Source organism: Acartia tonsa, chromosome 3, assembly GCF_053477335.1.
Source record: "Acartia tonsa isolate MP-2025a chromosome 3, ASM5347733v1, whole genome shotgun sequence".
Classification (NCBI taxonomy): Eukaryota; Metazoa; Arthropoda; class Copepoda; order Calanoida; family Acartiidae; genus Acartia; species Acartia tonsa.
In genome coordinates, this window is record NC_137262.1 from 17228286 (window position 1) to 17246948 (window position 18663).

General features: G+C 30.2%; 1 protein-coding gene across 2 annotated transcripts in view; it reads right to left on the minus strand.

Annotated features, from left to right (window-relative positions):
* LOC145315139 (uncharacterized) overlaps positions 1-16626 on the minus strand; it is a 39682-nt gene extending 23056 nt beyond the window's left edge. For both annotated transcript variants that reach the window (XM_080155186.1, XM_080155187.1), the window contains exons 1-4: positions 16475-16626; positions 5745-5815; positions 3731-3805; positions 2882-2959 (exon numbers count right to left, since the gene is read on the minus strand). In XM_080155186.1, coding sequence (XP_080011312.1) covers positions 2882-2959; positions 3731-3805; positions 5745-5815; positions 16475-16580 — 330 coding nt within the window. In that variant the 5' untranslated portion in view covers positions 16581-16626. The remainder of the gene's footprint in view (positions 1-2881; positions 2960-3730; positions 3806-5744; positions 5816-16474) is intronic.
* Positions 16627-18663: the final 2037 nt, after the last annotated feature.

An 18663-nucleotide genomic window follows, 5' to 3' on the forward strand; every position in this document is an offset into this window, starting at 1 on the left:
ACCACATGAGAACTCCATTATAGATATTGTCCACAGCATCCACTCTAGACAATTCCCAAAGTTTTATGATCTTATCTTCATTTCCCTGCATACCACCAAAAATAGGCCGAGAACCACCAGCAAACAACTTAGGCTTCTCTTCTGATCCTCCAAATCCTCCAGATCCACCAGCCGTCCTCTGCCACGGCATAGAGTTATTCAAACCATTCTGCTGGTTATTCGACCCATTCTGCTGGGTATTCGAACCATTCTGCTGGTCATTCAAACTATTCTGCTGGGCAATCTTTTCAAGAATTCGCTGCTGGCCAGTCATAAACTCATTCACAACAGTCACATTTTCAGTCTTGATATCATTATCAACACTAGGCTCCACCACCTTATTAAGACGATCTTCCAAATCGTCTATCCGAGTAGCCAGTCCAGTAACCGCAGCAACATTAGTATCAACATTATCCGTCAATTCCTGCACTTTCGCCTCCAGCGGCGCCATTCTTCCAGTAAGATTATCCAGCTTATCCCCATTAGAATGAATATCACCCTGCAGCGAGGCCAACAATTGGAGCATATACTCCTCCTTCTCCGCCGGGGACAACTTCTTGTAATAATCAATGTCCACCTTCATGGCGTCCAAAAATTCCTGAACAAAACTAAAGCAAAGAAATAATACAATTAACAGAAAATCTGAGCCGTAGATTCGTACTACACTACTGCGCCAAAATGACGTATAGTAATAGCAAGAACAAACAGCTAAATATTCTTATAAAGTGTATTAATTCAATACAAGGTTAACATACAATAATAACATTAATATTAAGACAACTGTTCACTTTTATGTTCGTGTCGTGTTGCAGAGCAATGTCTTGCTCCGAAACCGTTGACACAAGAACTAAAAGCTAAACTATATAATACATGCATTGCTCTTAAGTCAGGAAGAAAGGGACTATACATCACACTTATGTAGTACTTTAGAAAATACCATCAAACAGACAAATAGATTAAATAAAGAATTTCTTTGTCACTAAATAAAGACAGAAATTCCTGTAAGTGGTAAGGAAAGAGCATGAAGTGTCAAATTGTCAAACTTTGTTTTTTTTTCATTTGCTCCAACTTAAACACTTTTATACAAAAAGAAAGTAAAGTATTCATCAGATGAAGCACAAATTTAAAATTTTTAGCATTTATTTGTGAATTCTAAAATATCCCATATGGACCAAACATAAATTTTTAGAAAAAAAAATTCCGAGGATCGAATGGGCTAGAATCTTGTTTGTTAATTTATAGCAAATTTATTGTATTCTATACGAGTAATTGTTAGTATCTTTGATATAATTAAAAATTAACAAGGCTTTGATAAAAAATACTTAGTCACGAGAGATAAATTCTTATAAATATGACCTAAAAACAGATGGTGCCTCAAAAAGACACCAAATCAATACATTTCAAAATCTTTGCTACTAAATGTATAGATCTAAATTATAAATTAAGATCTGTATCTTACAGAAATCTATTTTTGATAATTATCTAAAAAAAGCTTTTTTGTTTTTTGTAGGCTCTGTCCTGTTTTTTTTGCATATTTTTAGGTAGCTAATACTGATATTGACTCAAATTGTCAATCAGTTTTTTAAAAGGTTTGTATGAGCACTTTGGATGCAATTTTGCAGTAAGAAAAGTTCATTGATGGCAGAAACTAATTTTTATTCACTCATGGGGTAAACTAATTTTTATTCAATGGCAGGCCAAACTAATTTATAGATACGTAGCATCTCTATACATGTTATATTATTCCCGCTTCTTTTATTTCACGTACTTTTGATTGATATTTTACACAGAGACACCTTGATCTTATTGAGGAGAAATTAATGAGGTAGCTTGAAACCTCCCCAGGACCAATGATCAGGTATCCACAAAAACAGTAATTGAGATATAGTTGACGAAATAAAATTTATATTTTGTTATATTTAAAAAATTTTAAAAATGAAGTAACTCTGGTGCTTCAGACACTACATTTCAAATTAAATGCCATAAAAAAATTTCATTTGGGGGGGGGGGGGTAGTAGGGGTGTCCCACCTCCCAAGAAAATAGCTTAAAATCACCACAGGACTAGTAGATATATTCCCTGAAGAGTATCCGAGATCTTAAGGGACGGACAGACGGACGGAAAGACATCAAGCTACTTTGTATTATAGATAGTAAAACAACGTTTTTTCATCAATTTTATATATCTTTAACTTAAAGTTTCAAGCGTTGGCAATCTTCAGAAAGATATATATATATATATATTTATTTCTTTGTTTTTTATTTCTAATTTTCTCTGCACAATTTAAAATATTTTCATCCTTGTTAATTGTGCATCCATTAGTGTTATTAGTGTTACCATTTTGCAAGTATTTTATTGATAAAAAAATACCTTTTATCCTTATTTTTGGCAGTACAAATTTAAGAATTAAAAGAATAATGTTTAACCTTTTTATTCAATAAAATAATCAACTAACTGGCAAAAAAAAGTAGAAAAGTTTTATGCTGAAGTTACTCAAAATGGACGCTTTGTATAATAACATAGTCTAATTGAGTAAAAAAGGCAATAAAACAAATAATACAATAATTATGCTAATAGGAATTAGAATAAACACGTCAACACTTTTCATCGCTACTTTATTTATTACTAGCGGTTGCGCTGAATTCTAAAATTAAATAGCCTAAAACAACCCCGGGATTTATTTGAAGACTCAAATAGTTCTGTAGTTACCAAAATCGTGCGGTTCAGACAAAGAAACCCTATTACTTTATATAATAGGATTGTCATTGTCAATTTTAGTGGAAGCTTTAAAATTTAGGCAAATGCAATTAGTGCATGTTTTGTGAAAAAATCTTATATTTTACCTGTACTCTTGAATCGGAGGTAAAAACTGTAGTTCCATGGCTCAGAATTACGAGGTCTCGCTGGCGCACCCAAGATATCTAAATCAAATGCATTAGTGAGGTCAATGTAACACAAATTACTTTTTTAGGTGGTTGGTCCTACGAAAAACGCAGGAGTCCCAAACGTCGGAGTAGACATTTAACTTTACCTAACATATTTTAGACCACGTTGTAGGTTTTTTAAATGCCTAACCCCTGCGGGGGGCTTATTTGTTCATTCATATCTTAACCTAACCTAATCTGTATAGAAACACTTAATAAAATTAATATTTTAACACTCCTGCGTTTGTCAACTCTGACATTTGAGACTCCTGCGTTTGTCCTGGAACCCTTTTTAAAAGACCGACATATTATATGTAAGGTAATAATAAGGAATTATTTTGCCTTCTACTTTTCTTTTTATTTTCCGGCCAAATTATTCATTAATACAATACCTAAGCGTTATCAAATGCTTTGATTATGTCTAAGTAACATAAATAAATACTTTCATTTCTCAACGGATTTTATTTTAGGGAATAGGATATACAAAAAGCATCTTATAGTGCATGTAAAAATTGACATTATACAAAACAAATGACCAATAATAGGCCAGTATACATTCTAATTGACCAATAGTAAAATGTATTCTGGTCTATCATTGGTCAATTGTATTGTATTACGCCATATTTTCTAGACACTTTAAGATATACAACTATTTTTCTCAATATTATTGCCAGTCAAATTAAAAATACCACCGCCTGCCTCAACATTTCAAGAAATTGTCATTTTGCAATTTATACCATATGTTTTTAATATTTTAAATAAACTTACCAAAAGATCAGAATTTTGAGCTCCCAAACAGCAAAATAATCTTGCGGTTAATCCTGTTTGAGCCGTTACATTATTCTAAATAAATATTGTTTTCAGTAATAGTATGGCTACTCAACAATGAAGCTATGTACGCATACACCATATTCCTAAGTCATCAGCATGGCTTTACTACATGTAGTTATGTAAGTATAATAACAATCGAAAAGACATTTTTATTCCCTAAAATGCTATATTACATACATGTTTTACATAACTTGTAATATATTGTAAATGATTAAACTGTAGGAAGTTAGAAAATGTAAGGAGAATTTGAATAATGGCATACATTACAAATATTTCAATAATAAAGGAATAAGAAAATATGTAAAAATTTACATAAATTATGTTAATTGCAAATCATTATTGGAGTAAAGGAAATAGATTATCTTCACATAATTATATGTTCTGTTAAAACTTCAGGCTAATTTCGCACACAGCAGAGGATGATTTCAGACAGATAATCATGGCATATGACCAAAATTGATAGATTTATGTTCTACTAATTTAAATTTATTCCTATCATAATCGTTATAGGTAAGTTATTCTTCAGAAATGGACATAGCTTTGTAAGTATGTAAGTATGTAAGTCCAACCGAGCAACCAAACATTAATCTATCAAAAGATCTATGTCAAATATAATGGAAATATTGATATACCCTAAAATTTGAATAATAGACAGATGGTAAAAGTTTGTTTTAGTGTCATCTGGTAAAATTGGTTCTAAACACTAGACAGACTTATCATCTTTTATCATAAAAAAGGACAGGTTATGAAACGGTAAAATACTATTTACAATTGAATAATTTTGTTAATATAATAGGCATAATTTCTTTAAGCAACGGTACCGATTTTACTCATCTTTACAAGAAAGCTTCCATTTTATACCCGTTCATTTATCCCAAGCATTTTGCTGGAAGAAGGAAAATTTGTGGGTTATGTAAAGTAAATTCATCCAATTTTCAAAACAAAAGATTATACATGACTGCACTTTAAGTTTTACATTCAAAGATAACTGTAGACGAGTAATCAGGATGCTTATTTAAAAGAGTCCCGAGCAAAAAAAAAGTTAATGTAAAAATGGATATAGAATAAAATTGGATTTTATGACAAGGAAAAAATTGTCATCAATTTAGGTTGCTAAAATGGACATCATTTTTTAGTCAGTTCATTTATCCCATAAAAGAGGATGGGGTAAAGGGTTGAGATTGGAGGGGGGTGGGGGGTCGTTATCTCAAAGATATTCAGGTGCAAGCTCCAAGTAATAATAAATCCATTTTCATAAATATATAAATCACATATGTTTGATAGCTAACGATTTATTTTTAAAAAACCGTCTGTAAATATGCAATATATTGTTAAAACACATAATAAGTATTCTATGATATTTAGAAAATGCAATTTGAATAAATTTAAAGTTTCACCTAGTTTAGTGAGAATTGTCTTTACATAGTGATTCTTAAAGAACAAGATTGAGTCATTTTTACGAAATATTTTTAGTATATAAGATGCTCTGGAAGTGGTATGTGTTGCTGTCTACCTTTGAAATTGAGCCATTTAAAAAAATTAAAACTAAACTTTTAGCATCGCCATCATTCAATATTCATAAAAGAGTGAAACTTTTCCCCCACAGAGAAGCAAGGAAATACCCTAGACCGATATTATTATTATCCTTTCAGGAAAATTTAAAATACACTGATCCAGATTTCTTTCATATTTAACTAGGCTCATAAGTACATCAAAACACACAACACGAACATATTCAACTACTTCAGCACATAGCATGCATTTATAAATTTAAAGGCTCTGAAGGGATTGAAATTTCGATAAATTGATGTACATCTCCAATGTAAAAACAAAATTACCCCTTCTGTAGTTTACTGCATGTTCTTAGTTTAAACGTTTGAACACTCAACCAATCAAAACTAGATAACAGTCCCCAAAGTTGTTGAGCCAACGAATACGGATTTGTTTATACCTGGCAACTGAACTCAGATTCTGCTGGATTTGTCACGGAGTTTGGAGAACATCTTGGCACTGGTAGTAGAACTGAAAAATAAACACGCATTAAATTAATATATTTTTGTATCACTAGAGTTAGATAAGCAATGGGTTCGAATCGGACATAAATTGCGACATAACAAAAGGTAAAAACAATTTTATTTACTGCTGCTTTGTCATGTTTGACCTAAAAGTAAGAGTGTTAGACTAAACCTATAAAACTCACAACTTTACACATTTAGTACTTTAAAACAAATCATGTGTAATTAAAGGTTTATTTGGCGATAATAGGTATTCCGAATATGTGCCATGGAACCTATCAAGCCCGTCTTGCTTAAAGTTATAATGTATCAATCAAGTATCTATAAAGAGAAAAAAAGCCTCTCTATAAATAATTAAATAGAACAACAACCTTCTAACCTTTCTCTCTCAATTTATCCTCTTTTGTTTATAAAAGTAACAAAATTTCAATTTTCGTATGAATACTGTAATAATTTTCAATTAAAATGCTCTCAGTTTGTAATTAAACATGATTATAGAGGATTTACAAACTAGGTCACATAATAATCAATGCATAATTTACTTCCCAGTTTCAAAATTTGGAGAAAAAAATTACATATTTTATAAATGATCTAAATTACGTTGTTTAATAATACAATACAATTGTTTTTTACAGTTCTTATCTATTAGTGGAAGTATAAATAAATTTTCTTAATTTTCCAAGTCCATGTTTCTCTGACGCTTGAAGGAGCACTTCTTAAAAGTGTAATTGATGCATTTCTAAGCTTTCAGCATCAAGTAAAGTGTTACACATACAGATGTAGGGAACAGTTTAATTTGTCACTAAAATTTTTAAATCAATAACAAAATATTACGACAAACATGCTCTAATTTTTGTTTCGCATATAATGAGGTAAAACATATCAGGTATAAGATAGGTAAATTTAAATATATGCTAATTAGGTCTACCCATTTTGCTGATATTTTATAGATTGTGTACCAATTTAAATATTTTTTTTTATCATTATTCATTAACCTTAATCATAATTATTTCTTAGAATTTTTATGTGAATCAAAGCTTATAGTATAGAAATCAAGCAATCTCCCAAATACATCAATGTCTCATTTTATTTTGTGGGTATTTTTGCAATATGACAAGATATTGTTGGTTTAAAGTTGCATAGATACTTAAGGTATGTCTGTCTGCTGTGATATTGAATTTAATTGACTTTATCTATATTGTTGACCAATGTACAATAAAATAATATGCATTCCCAATTATATTTTACAACCCCCCAATTACAGATTATAAAACTTTTTGGTACTAGTGTAATGTCTGTCAAATGTCTTCTACATCCGTGATTGTTTTCACAGAAACTGCTCTGTAACATAAAAACATATTTCAGTTATGTCTCGAAAGCATACACACATATGTACAGACCAATACACACACACACAGATTTACGATATCAGTACCTGTACAATTGCTTAACTTTCTAAGAGAATACCATGTCCTTAGATTATCTACTTATTTCTACCAGAGGCTGTTATTCAGCCAATTAATTACATTTGAAATTGCCAAAAATTAACTATTTTGTTGGAGTAAAGTTGGAGTAAAACTTGTTTTTTGGTGTAACTGAAAGGAAAGTGGGTAAGAAGGGGAGAAAAAAAAAGGGGGTAGAGGGAAAATTTTCACTTAGAATTGTTTGTCAGAATCACATTCCCTTTTCCCTGATTTCTAAAAAAAAGTTAAATTTTTTTCTCGTATTCATTCGAATCCGGTGGATAGGAACCGGTTCTCATCCATACGAAAAAACTATGTCTAGCATCGTATTATATCCAGCTTTCTACGTATATAGAAATAAACAATCATAAGATTAAAACCAGTTTTTTTAGCCGTTGCCTTCGGCACCTCGGGGCTAAAAAAACTAGTTTTAATCTCATACTTGTAATTTCTATATCCGCGGAAAGCCGTTTATAATACGATGCGAGAAATAACTATTTTTTAAATCTTTGTCGGCCTAAAGTTGCTGCAATGCTTGTAATAGCTGTTCTACATTTTTTTTGTTGATATAGAAGTATTTGCAGTAATGTCTTAACAATAAATTTGACATGTTATTTCACTTACAATATTTTATATACTCCAGATTTTATTTAGCTTTGACTCAAATAAATCCATTAAGTTTATTTGATATAACTGCAATAGTAATAATTTGAGACAGGCATTTCTTTATTGAATTAAAGAAGAAATTAGAACATGTAGGACATAAAAGTAAACTAAAGGATTATCATAAAAACCATTAAAAAAGACAGCTTGATAATAAAAACTTCAAGTGCCATTACTCAGTATTCTCCCCTTCTGAAAGTAAAAAAAAACACAAATAGGAATTCACACAACAAAAAAATATTAGATAAATAGCATTGCATTTCAAAACAAAATAATAACAATTTACTTTTAAAATTTTTTTCATCCTACTGCTTTAAATATTGGCCAACTTTATAATTAATTGTTTCTTGTTATTTCATGAAACCAACAAGGAAGACAACATACATTGAAGTAAAGCTTATAAATCTAAACATAACATTTTGAACAAATTAAAAGTAAAATTGAATAAGAAAAAATAACTTTATTTTTTTTGCAATCGCAGGTGTGCCCCTAGAATCTAGGGGAGAGAGGTAAGTGAAAAAGGCTAAACCCATCATAAAACTAAATATCTAATGAATAACCTAAAGACATTCAAGGACCTATTGAAAACTTCCCTTAAAAGGAAAACTCAAACGGTTCAGTAATTAGTGGGATTGTAATAGACAAACAAACAATCCTACAACTTTAAATGATTGGGTTTGAGGTTTTGCGAAGGTGTCGAAAAGGTCCACCAGTTAGCGAAATATTATCATACATTAATATTTCTGTACTTTTGTTCTGTAAGTACTTTCTAAATGCCCTAGTTATAGAGAAGCTTTGCTGGCTGTAATGGTCTTGTTTTGTTATTATGGTTGACAAAATAATATCAAAACTTGAACCAAAGTTTCAGCAAAGAAAAAGATATTTATTGAGATTATACATTAGTCTACAAGCATAAACAAGGACAATTATCTCAATTTATAGCGCTGCAACAGCTGTGGATTTTAGAACAAAAAAAGAAATGTTAGGAAAGTCAATAGCAATTGCAAAGTTTTGTGATCACATTATTGCACAATTTAAAAAAAATTAGGAAAGGTTTCAAGCTGATAAAATAAGACTAAAATAAGATATATCTCTTACAATTTCTAAAAACAAAGCTTTTCTAAAATTAGGGTTTGTACGTCCGACCGTCAGGCATGCTAGAAATGTCCTATCGATATAAAATTTGGATGAATTCATAATGGTTACTAGAAAGTCCGTACGTCATTTTAAACATCCTGATTTTTAGATTGTTTGACATACATTATCCTTTTCATCTGATTTTTGGAACAATGATTAATAGGACAACGTGGTACAACGTGCTAAGCATCTCTATAATTATGTCATAAAAATGTGAGTATGTCATTAAACAGAATCCTTTAATGTTGTCATCAGTGTAAATTTTAATTCCAATTCTATTTTCGTTTTATATATTATCTGTTGTTAATACTCTATGATAAGTTGATAACAACTCAGCAATTTGACAAGTTTTAGGAAAAATACGTAGATTTTTTTAGATGGATTTTCATATGAAACAGCTAGAATTGTATTATAAAATAGATTCCAGCGTTGGCATTCATAATCATCTCCCTGACTCTTATATATCATTAAATACTTTAATAAAGCATGTCGTTATTACGTCATTTACGTACTCTTTTATTAGATGGCATGTATTTGATTTAAAGTTTGATGTAAAATTTTTTTTTTATGTATATTCAAAATAATAATTTTGAATGCACACTTCTTGAACTTGAACGTGTCCAAACCAGAAACAAAGTTTGTCACGCTCAATATATATTCAAATATCAAGGATGCCAACATACACAAATGAAAGGTCCAAGAAATCTAACATTGGGACAAACAAACATTATTAATCATAGAGCTGCAACGCTTTTAATAACGAATAAACAGAAAATTGGATACTAGGTAGTCCTGTAGGGTGAAGGCACCGCAGGTATAAGCCTAACGGGGTTAACCCCCCCCCCCGGGATTGGGCATAGTACACTTAATAACTTAACTTTTTCTACAAAAAACTCATATAATGTTTGACATAACTAAGCAAATTTAACATAATAATATTTTTAGAGTCTTGCCTTACAGAAAGACCTAAGAGCGATTAGGCTCGCCGTAAATTTATTCAACCTTGTTTTTAATAACTCCATTACGGACAGAAATATGGTATTTCAAAAATGTTTTCTTAAACGTCTTAAACGTTAAAATGTCTTAAACGCCAAAAGAGCTAATCTGCCTGGTATTGATGTCGATATTATATTTTTTACCAATTTGTCTTTATAATGCCTACCCAAGCCATGATAACCTATAAGCTGAAAACTACTTTACAGTAAAGTTTTTGTAAAGTTTATATTAAGAAAAGATGTATAAAGTATATTTTTGGACAAATATAGTACATACATTCATTCTTTTCTATGACATGAGCTATTCTTGAAGTCGTTCAGTCGGTCAGTTTGCTCCTTATGTAATGCCATAATGCAGTTGTATTGTCCCCTAATGGCTTCAACCCAGGCTTCAGAGTTCTATATCGGGGTTCTATTAAAATGGCCTAAATAAATAAAGGTAGTCTAAAACTATATCGGTACAGTAGTTAGCTAGATCCTAATGAACAGACAAATATTTATTAATTTTTACAATAGTTCTAGTATTCGAAGAGGTAGATTAGAGCAGAATATATGTAGCTTAAAACCATTCGAAGACTTAAATAAATAAATAAAATAGCCTGTAACTAACCTTAACCAATACAAAGATTCCCTAAAATGGAGAAATAAATCGATTATGTGGTTGTCAAAATCTCAAGATATAGACAAATAAAACCTTACTACTTTATATAATAGGATAAGACTGTTTTACACTAGACCCTAATTCTTAAAAGCTTAGCTTTTCAAAGAAATTTCAAACTAAATCTAAAATTCTAAATAAATTGTAGAAATGTATAAACTTAACCCTCCCTTACAGTTTTCAAAAGCACAGCTTCTTTATAAAACTATTTTAATTGTACACAAAAGAAGTAAATTTCATAAAGAAGTTTCAATGTTTAAATCAATACTAGACGTTTTTTGAGAATAGGAAAACAAGGAATTTATTTTCAAAATCATATTAACTTAATATTTAATCAATCAAGATGCCATGCCAAATGATATCCTGCTTTATTATTATTTCTTATATTGATCATCGTTTTAGATTATGGACGCTTCCATCCTTGTTTAATTTAAAGGAGGAAGCTAAGACAAATATGTCATTGGAGTATTGAGTTTCTGTCAACAGTTTTACCAGCGTATCAGCTAAATTTCATACTTACTTATGTACAACAGTGGCGGGAATATTATAAGGTATTTGCAAAATTTTGTCTGCACGAAATCAAACAAAATATACTAGTGGGAACGTGTATTTGGAAATAAAATAACGGAACTAATTAATAAAACAAGGATGACAACATCCATAAGTAGCGAAGCACAAAAATTATGAATGGAAAATGAACTATGCTGCAGTTTCACAAAAAATATTAAACTAAAAAATCACGAAACCTAGTAAGATTTATAACTTGAAAATCTAAGATTCGATCTAGCACCTCAACCAATAAGTATATCTTAATGAAACTTTGTGAGGATATGTAAATTGTTAACTTATATAATCCCTATAAATATCAGCCGTCTGTCTTGAATAGGAGTAAAGAAAATCATTAAAACTTAAAAATCTAGGAATCGAACTAGCACCCCAACCAATAAGCAAATCTTGATAAAACTTGATAAAAGTATGCAGAATATGACAGTATTCAATCCCTAAAATTTCAGCCGTTTACCTTGAATTGGAGTTGAGAAAGTCATGAAAAATTTAAAATGTATTATTCGATCTAGCACCTCAACCAATTGACGAATCTTAATAAAACTTGGTGAAAATATAAAGAATAAAATTAACTTAATTCCTGAAAATTTCAGCTCTTTATCCTGGTGGGGGGAGTGAATTAATCACACTTTCCCCTTTTCCATTTTTCTATTAAATGTTTAAGCTTAAGTTAAATTTAAGAAAAGTTTTTTAATGTCTATATCTGGTATACTTGACAATAGAATTAAAGTACCTTTTGCTCGAATATTACAGGCTAAATGTAGTAATTTTTATTTATAAAATCAATTTTGGAAATATATTAAACGCTTTGTTGATTTCAAACTAACATGAAGTATGACTTAAAATAAAAATTAATTTTATCCTACATATTTTTCATTTTTTTTTGAAATTAATATTTCAATATCAAAAGGAAGAAAAATCTCTTCTACTACATATTAGAAATATCAAAGAAAATTTAAATCTTTTAATTTTAAATTTTTTCTCCACAATTTCTTTAAAATTGCTATTTTATGACGTCAGAAAAAAACGTTTTTAACAACAATCTTATAAACTGGAAAAAGGGTAATGAGATATTGTTTACTAACATAGAAGTATTAAATAATTGTAGAAAAACAACGTCGACAATATATATAAAAGCTTAGCTCAACTAATTAACAAATGTATAGAAATAACTAATTAAAATTCATCATTTCTTGAAGTTTCGCAGTAAGAGATATCAAAATTCATTTAATAAAGTATGCTTGATATAGCCAAACTTACATTTAAAGACTAGATTATAGAGATAATTTTATTTACTTCTGCACTGACGTTTATATGAAGCATTGAAATTTCTTTACCTTTTATACAGGCTTATTCCATAATCATAATAATTTAGGACTTTCAGACAAATGTTATTTGCAGATTAAACTATGACTATTAAAAGTTGTATTTACGTATTCCTTGTACTTAAATCTTTCTAGTTTTGTTTTGGGTTTCAATCTACCTGCAAAACTACTAAATTTGCATTCTTGGTGAACTTTTGTTGATTTTTTACAAGCTTAAGGAAATAATCTACTTGTATTAATCAGATTTGACAAGGGTAAATGCATATTTTTAAACAGCAAAGCTTCTATAGACGTCACTGTAGTGATTAATAATATGAAAGAAAAATAATTACAACATTCATAAAGCGAAGCTCCGAAATCAAACGATGGAATAAACGAACATAAACACTTGTATAGTGTCAAAACTTAATAAAAATAACATAGATTTAAGTTACAAACAAAATGTGTATAAAATTGCTGCATAATTGCGTAAGTACAGGATTCTGTACAAAATTCAGCCCATTTGCTAAGACACAATGATACGACTCATTACAATAAGTTTTTTTTTAGGTCACTTTAAGATTTTTATTTTAGAAATATTAAAAAAGTCATATATTATTTTTAACTATTCTCACTCAACTTTATTTGTTTGACATAATTTTGGGACACCCTGCTTTTACAGATGTGTATAACTAAGTTTATTGTATAGGTATGAGGAAAATAGAAATAGAAGATTCACATATGTACACATACATGTATTTATGTTTAAACCATTTCCTTGTTTTACTTTAAATTGTTTTTCATAAGTGGTAAAAAAAAGTAAAGAAAAAAAATATGTGGATTATGGAAAGAAGACGAAGAAGCGGGTTTCGTCGTATTTTTTCGGGGGGAGTATTTTTTTTTTTTGGAGGGGGGGGGGGCGGTAAAATGGCGCGCGACCTAGCTGCAAATTTTTTACCCCCTCTGAAATCTGTTGGCAGGGGTAAATTTTTTTTTTGAGGGGGGGGGTAATTTGATAATGTAAAAATGCACCTACCTAATAATGAAATAATATTAAATATTAAGTAGTAAAAATGCGTGCGAAGCGCGCCAAAAATTCTTTTGATAGTAATTTTTTTTTTTTGGGGGGGGGGGTAATTTTACATGGGGGGGGGGTAAAATGAAAAATATTTTAGGGGTGCCTACGGGGGGGGGGGGAATCACCTCTTTACCCCCCCCCCCTTGGAACTCTTTGTTTTCCCTGTAGCTTTTGATAGGTTATGTTATGATAATTAAAGTGTGTTACTTTTTTATATGTTTCATCATTATTTGGCCACAACTCAGTCAAAAATGCTTACAAATTAGACCTTTTTCGACCGAAGATACTCAAATACTTCCTTTACACGCCCCATCAATCAGTTTTGAGATATCTCCATATTTCAAGGAAAATTGACAAAAAAGGCAAATTTGAGTGTTACCTTTTTATATGCTCAGATACCATAAAATCAATAAAAAAATACTTATTTATACTTTTCTCTCATTTTTAAAGTTTGATTCTGTTGTAGTAAATAGTTTTAAAGGGATTTATGCATTGATTTATACAGAAACATAATATTGGGTGGAAATAAATGATTTCTAAAAGTATTCTTTTTGGAAAATAAGAAATTTATCCTCCATCGCTCTAGAGGACAGCTGCTGACCTCTAGTGTTCATGGTTTTGTCAAATACATGTTAAAGAAAAAAATTAGCCAAAAAAAGTACATAAAAATGTATTTTAATGTGTTAGAAAATTAAATTGTTTAACTTTAAATTTGGGGATGCTGACCTTAAAGATGCTCTTACTGATGGTGATGGTGACCCGGAAGGCAATGAAGTACATGAGCATTATGGCAACACAACTATTGATCTATGTTCTGATTTTTATATTCCTAGCAGCCTCCAATCAAGAGAAATCCCTAAATATACACTCATGATTTTTTTATTCTCAAATTCATAAGGTAAATACTGTGATTTTTATAAGATTGTTAAAGTTCTTGTTATATTTTTTCATTGGAGGCTGCTAGGAATTTAAAAATAAGAACATAGATCAATAGTTGTGTTGCCATAATGCTCATGCAATTCAATGCCTTTCGGGTCACCATCACCACCAGTAAGAGCATCTTTAAGGTCAGCATCCCCAAATTTGAAGTTAAACAATTTAACTTTCTAACACATTAAGATCCTTTTTTATGTACTTTTTGGGCTATTTTTTTTCTTTAACATGTACTTGACAAAACCATGAACACTAGAGGTCAGCAGCTGTCCTCTAGGGCAATGGGGGTTAAATTTCTTATTTTCAAAAAAAAATTCTTTTGAAGATCATTTATTTCCACCAAATATTATGTTTCTGTAAAATCAATGCATAAATCCCTTCAAGAATATTTACTTCAACAGAATCAAACTTTAAAATTGAGAGAAACATAAAAATAAATATTTTTTTATTGATTTTATGGTATATGAGCATATAAAAAGGTAACACCCAAATTTGCCTTTTTTGTCAATTTTCCTTCAAATATGGAGATATCTCAAAACTTATTGATGGGGCTTGTAAAGGAAGTATTTGAGTATCTTAGGTATTGAAGAAAACATATTAAAAAGTAACACACTTTAAATATTGATGATAGCCCCGCATGGTTATTAAATTCGCTAGAAATAGGAGAAAATCTTCTGTGAAAATTCGACGAAACCCTTTAATTCGTTTTCTTTCCATGATTAAAAGTTTTTTTTCTGGTCTATCCTTGTTTTTCTTCTTATTTTCCTAATTTTAATGTATCCCTTTACATGATAAATTTAGTCAGGATGTTAGTCAAAGTTTGAAAATGCAATGGAAAATTATAATTGTCTAATATTCACACAATACAAAATTTCTATATTTGTCTGTGATACTTTTTGATTTTGGGAAAAACAAAAAAGGGTAGAAAATCTGCTCATTACGAGTCAATCCAATTTTTCATTAGTTTTGATTTCCAAAATAGACTTTTACTGAAATAACTTTTTAATAAATATTTTATATTAGATTTTCCCCTCATACAACTAATCTATAAATATGTTTTATGAACTGCTCATTGGCATAATTGTCCTTGTTTAAGTTAGAATAAATTAACACTCCAAAGTTAGTTTGCCACATATATTGTGTTTAGATTGTTGGTATTATTTCCGGGAAAATGGCAAAGTCAAATCATATGTGCATGTCACAGGAGGTTGTCGGTATGATTTCAAGTTTTGTACAGCTAAACACTTTTTAGGGGCATTCTTAATATTTATCATTCATAAAAACAATGTCTTTTTGCCCATGTTTAATTTGTAAGCATTTTAGTTAAATACATTTTGAATAGTGCCATTTTATTTGGTATTTAATTTAAGGGATTATAGCTGTTATATCATGTTGTTTTGAGAAAATGTTATTATAATAACTGCTGATAAGTTAAACTATGTTGACAGATAAAAAGAATCTTATATTACTTAAATATGATCCAAACTGTAACTTTCTTTCTCCATTTTTGTCTGCAATTCTTTTTGAGACACGTGCCATACAAAACTATGAAATAATTGATTACAACCTAAAGAATTGTATTGCGGACGCAAAACTTAAACTAAATGCATTTAAAGGTAACAGGGTGTCCTAAATGATAATTGAACAGGTTTATATTGCTCACGAATAATCCATACTTGTAGTAAAAACAAACACTAGAGGATGTACCAAGTTTTAAAAATGTTTAAAATGTTTGGAAACTAATTAAGCGCAATTACATTCAGGGGACACAGAAAAAATCACATTAAAAAAAAGATAAGGTATCAAAATTAACTTAAAGCAAATAAGCATTGCCTGTAATTGTAGGGTTGCTGTACTTGTAATAAAATTACCTATAACAATGAAGAATGCTAACATTGAATTTGTCACTGGCATCCTGGCATTACAGCTGTCACCATTTCCAAATAACCTTGGCATTAATAAAACCAAATGCCGCATCTTTTATTCACATGTTAAACTCATTATTTATTATAACATTTTCTGAAAATCTGAAATGAAAATTGACGATCATAAAGTTATTTACTTCATTAATTTTGGTAGATGTTTTTTTGGTGAATTATAAAAGTATGCAGCCCTTCTTTTTTAACATTATTATCCTTGACACGATGGATTTATTATTACCTTGATGTTACACCAGATTTTCATGTAATCTAGTAAATGAAACTCCAACCCCTTTACCCCATCCCCTCCCCTCCTATTAGCAGAACGAACTGACCAATAAACGAGTTCCATGTTAGCAACCTAAATTGACGCCAATTTTGTCCTGTCATAATATCCACGTATATTCTACCTCCATTCTTGCTATCCTGTTAAAAAAGTTTAAAATTAAATAAATATATCATTTGTTTTTAAGGTTTAACGATTGATAAGTTTAATATAGATTGATTTTTTAGATTTAGAATGAAAAATATGATTTTTTTGTCTTCTTAATGTTTGTATATCATGAATTGAAATTGAAGTTAAATGGCAATTAAGTAGCTCTTTGAAATTAACTAGCAATTAATCTTAATGAATCCCATAATGTACAGTTTGTTATTTTCTATCAGCAAAGCAGCTCTATAGGTCATAACATTAAACTGTAGGTATTCCAATAAATTTTTCAGCTATATTAGTGGGCATGCACTGCACATAGAGGCCTTTAGGGGCATTTATTTCAGGGGCGTTATGAAGGTTGTTGCAAACTCCATCAAATTAGTTAGAAACCTTCCCTGGGCCTATACAAAGCTTCACTGTAAAGGAGAACCATGTTTGATTCAGCAGTTAGCGAGATCCTTATGGACACACACAGACATCCAGAAACACACATCCTGTTACTTTTAAATGAGGATTTTACGAAAGCATCAACAGTTTTATTACATTTCAAGAACCCTGTTTCAGGCTAGCTTATTGTATTACTGATTTGACTTAATTATCAGACAAATAAGCTCTTAAAGTTGCATTCATTCAATATGTCAACAATTCATCAGCTTGCTTAAAAACTTCTCTATTTTTGTTTATGATGAAATCCTTGCCTCCGTGAGTAAATTACTTACTCCGTCACCAAGGCTAAACTTCTTATGACAGACATAATGACCTTCAAACATCACAGAAAAAAATTGTTACCAAATTCAAACAAATCTAGTTAGAAAATATAGCCTTTATATAGTTTTAATAACATACACAGTGCGTATGAAGGTGCTTTGACTTTTGTGTCAGAACCTAAATTGGGACATTTCAAGTTCAATTTTAATCCACTAGGAGTTACCGCATAATTATGACAAGAAAAACAAATATTATTTATTTAAAATTTTGAACAACTTTGCTTTTGTAAAGTCTGTCATAAAATCTTTCTATATATGATTTATTTAAGGCTGAATTTCCGTGACCTTAGTAAAGCAACTGATAAAAATGGCCATGAATCAACTCACTTAAGGAGTGGTTTTATGAAGAACTTTATAAAAGCAAACTTGTTCAAAATCTTAAATAAATAATCTTTGCTCTTCTTGTCATGATTATGCGGTAACTCCTAGTGGATGAAAATTGTGACTTGAAATTTTCAAATCTAATTTTCTCAAAAACGGCTGCATTTTAGATTTTATATATATTCAGCTTTTAAATTGCTCATGTCAGCCAAATGTTGAGCATTATGGATTTTGTTTTTGAGCTTCTTTCTCTCTTCTATTTTGATCCATGTTTCTTCAGAGATCCAGTCCTTTTTCTCTGGTTTCTTGTGTCCTAGGATTTCCTTAGCAGTAGATTGAAAGTTTTCTTTAATTGAAGTCCATGTGATCTCAGTCTCGTCATTTAGGTCCTCTAAGACTTGAAATCTATTTCTGAGTTTTAAGACAAATTCATTCTTTATCACAGGGTCCTTTAGTCTTGAAGAATCATATTGTCTACCAATCTCACTCTTTTTATCATGGCCAGTACGCTTCAGCTTTAATTTAATCTTACTGACAACTAGTTCATGGTCACTAAATATGTCGGCTCCTCTATAGCTCCTACAGTCTTGCATTGACTTGACCCATTTTCTATTGATCAT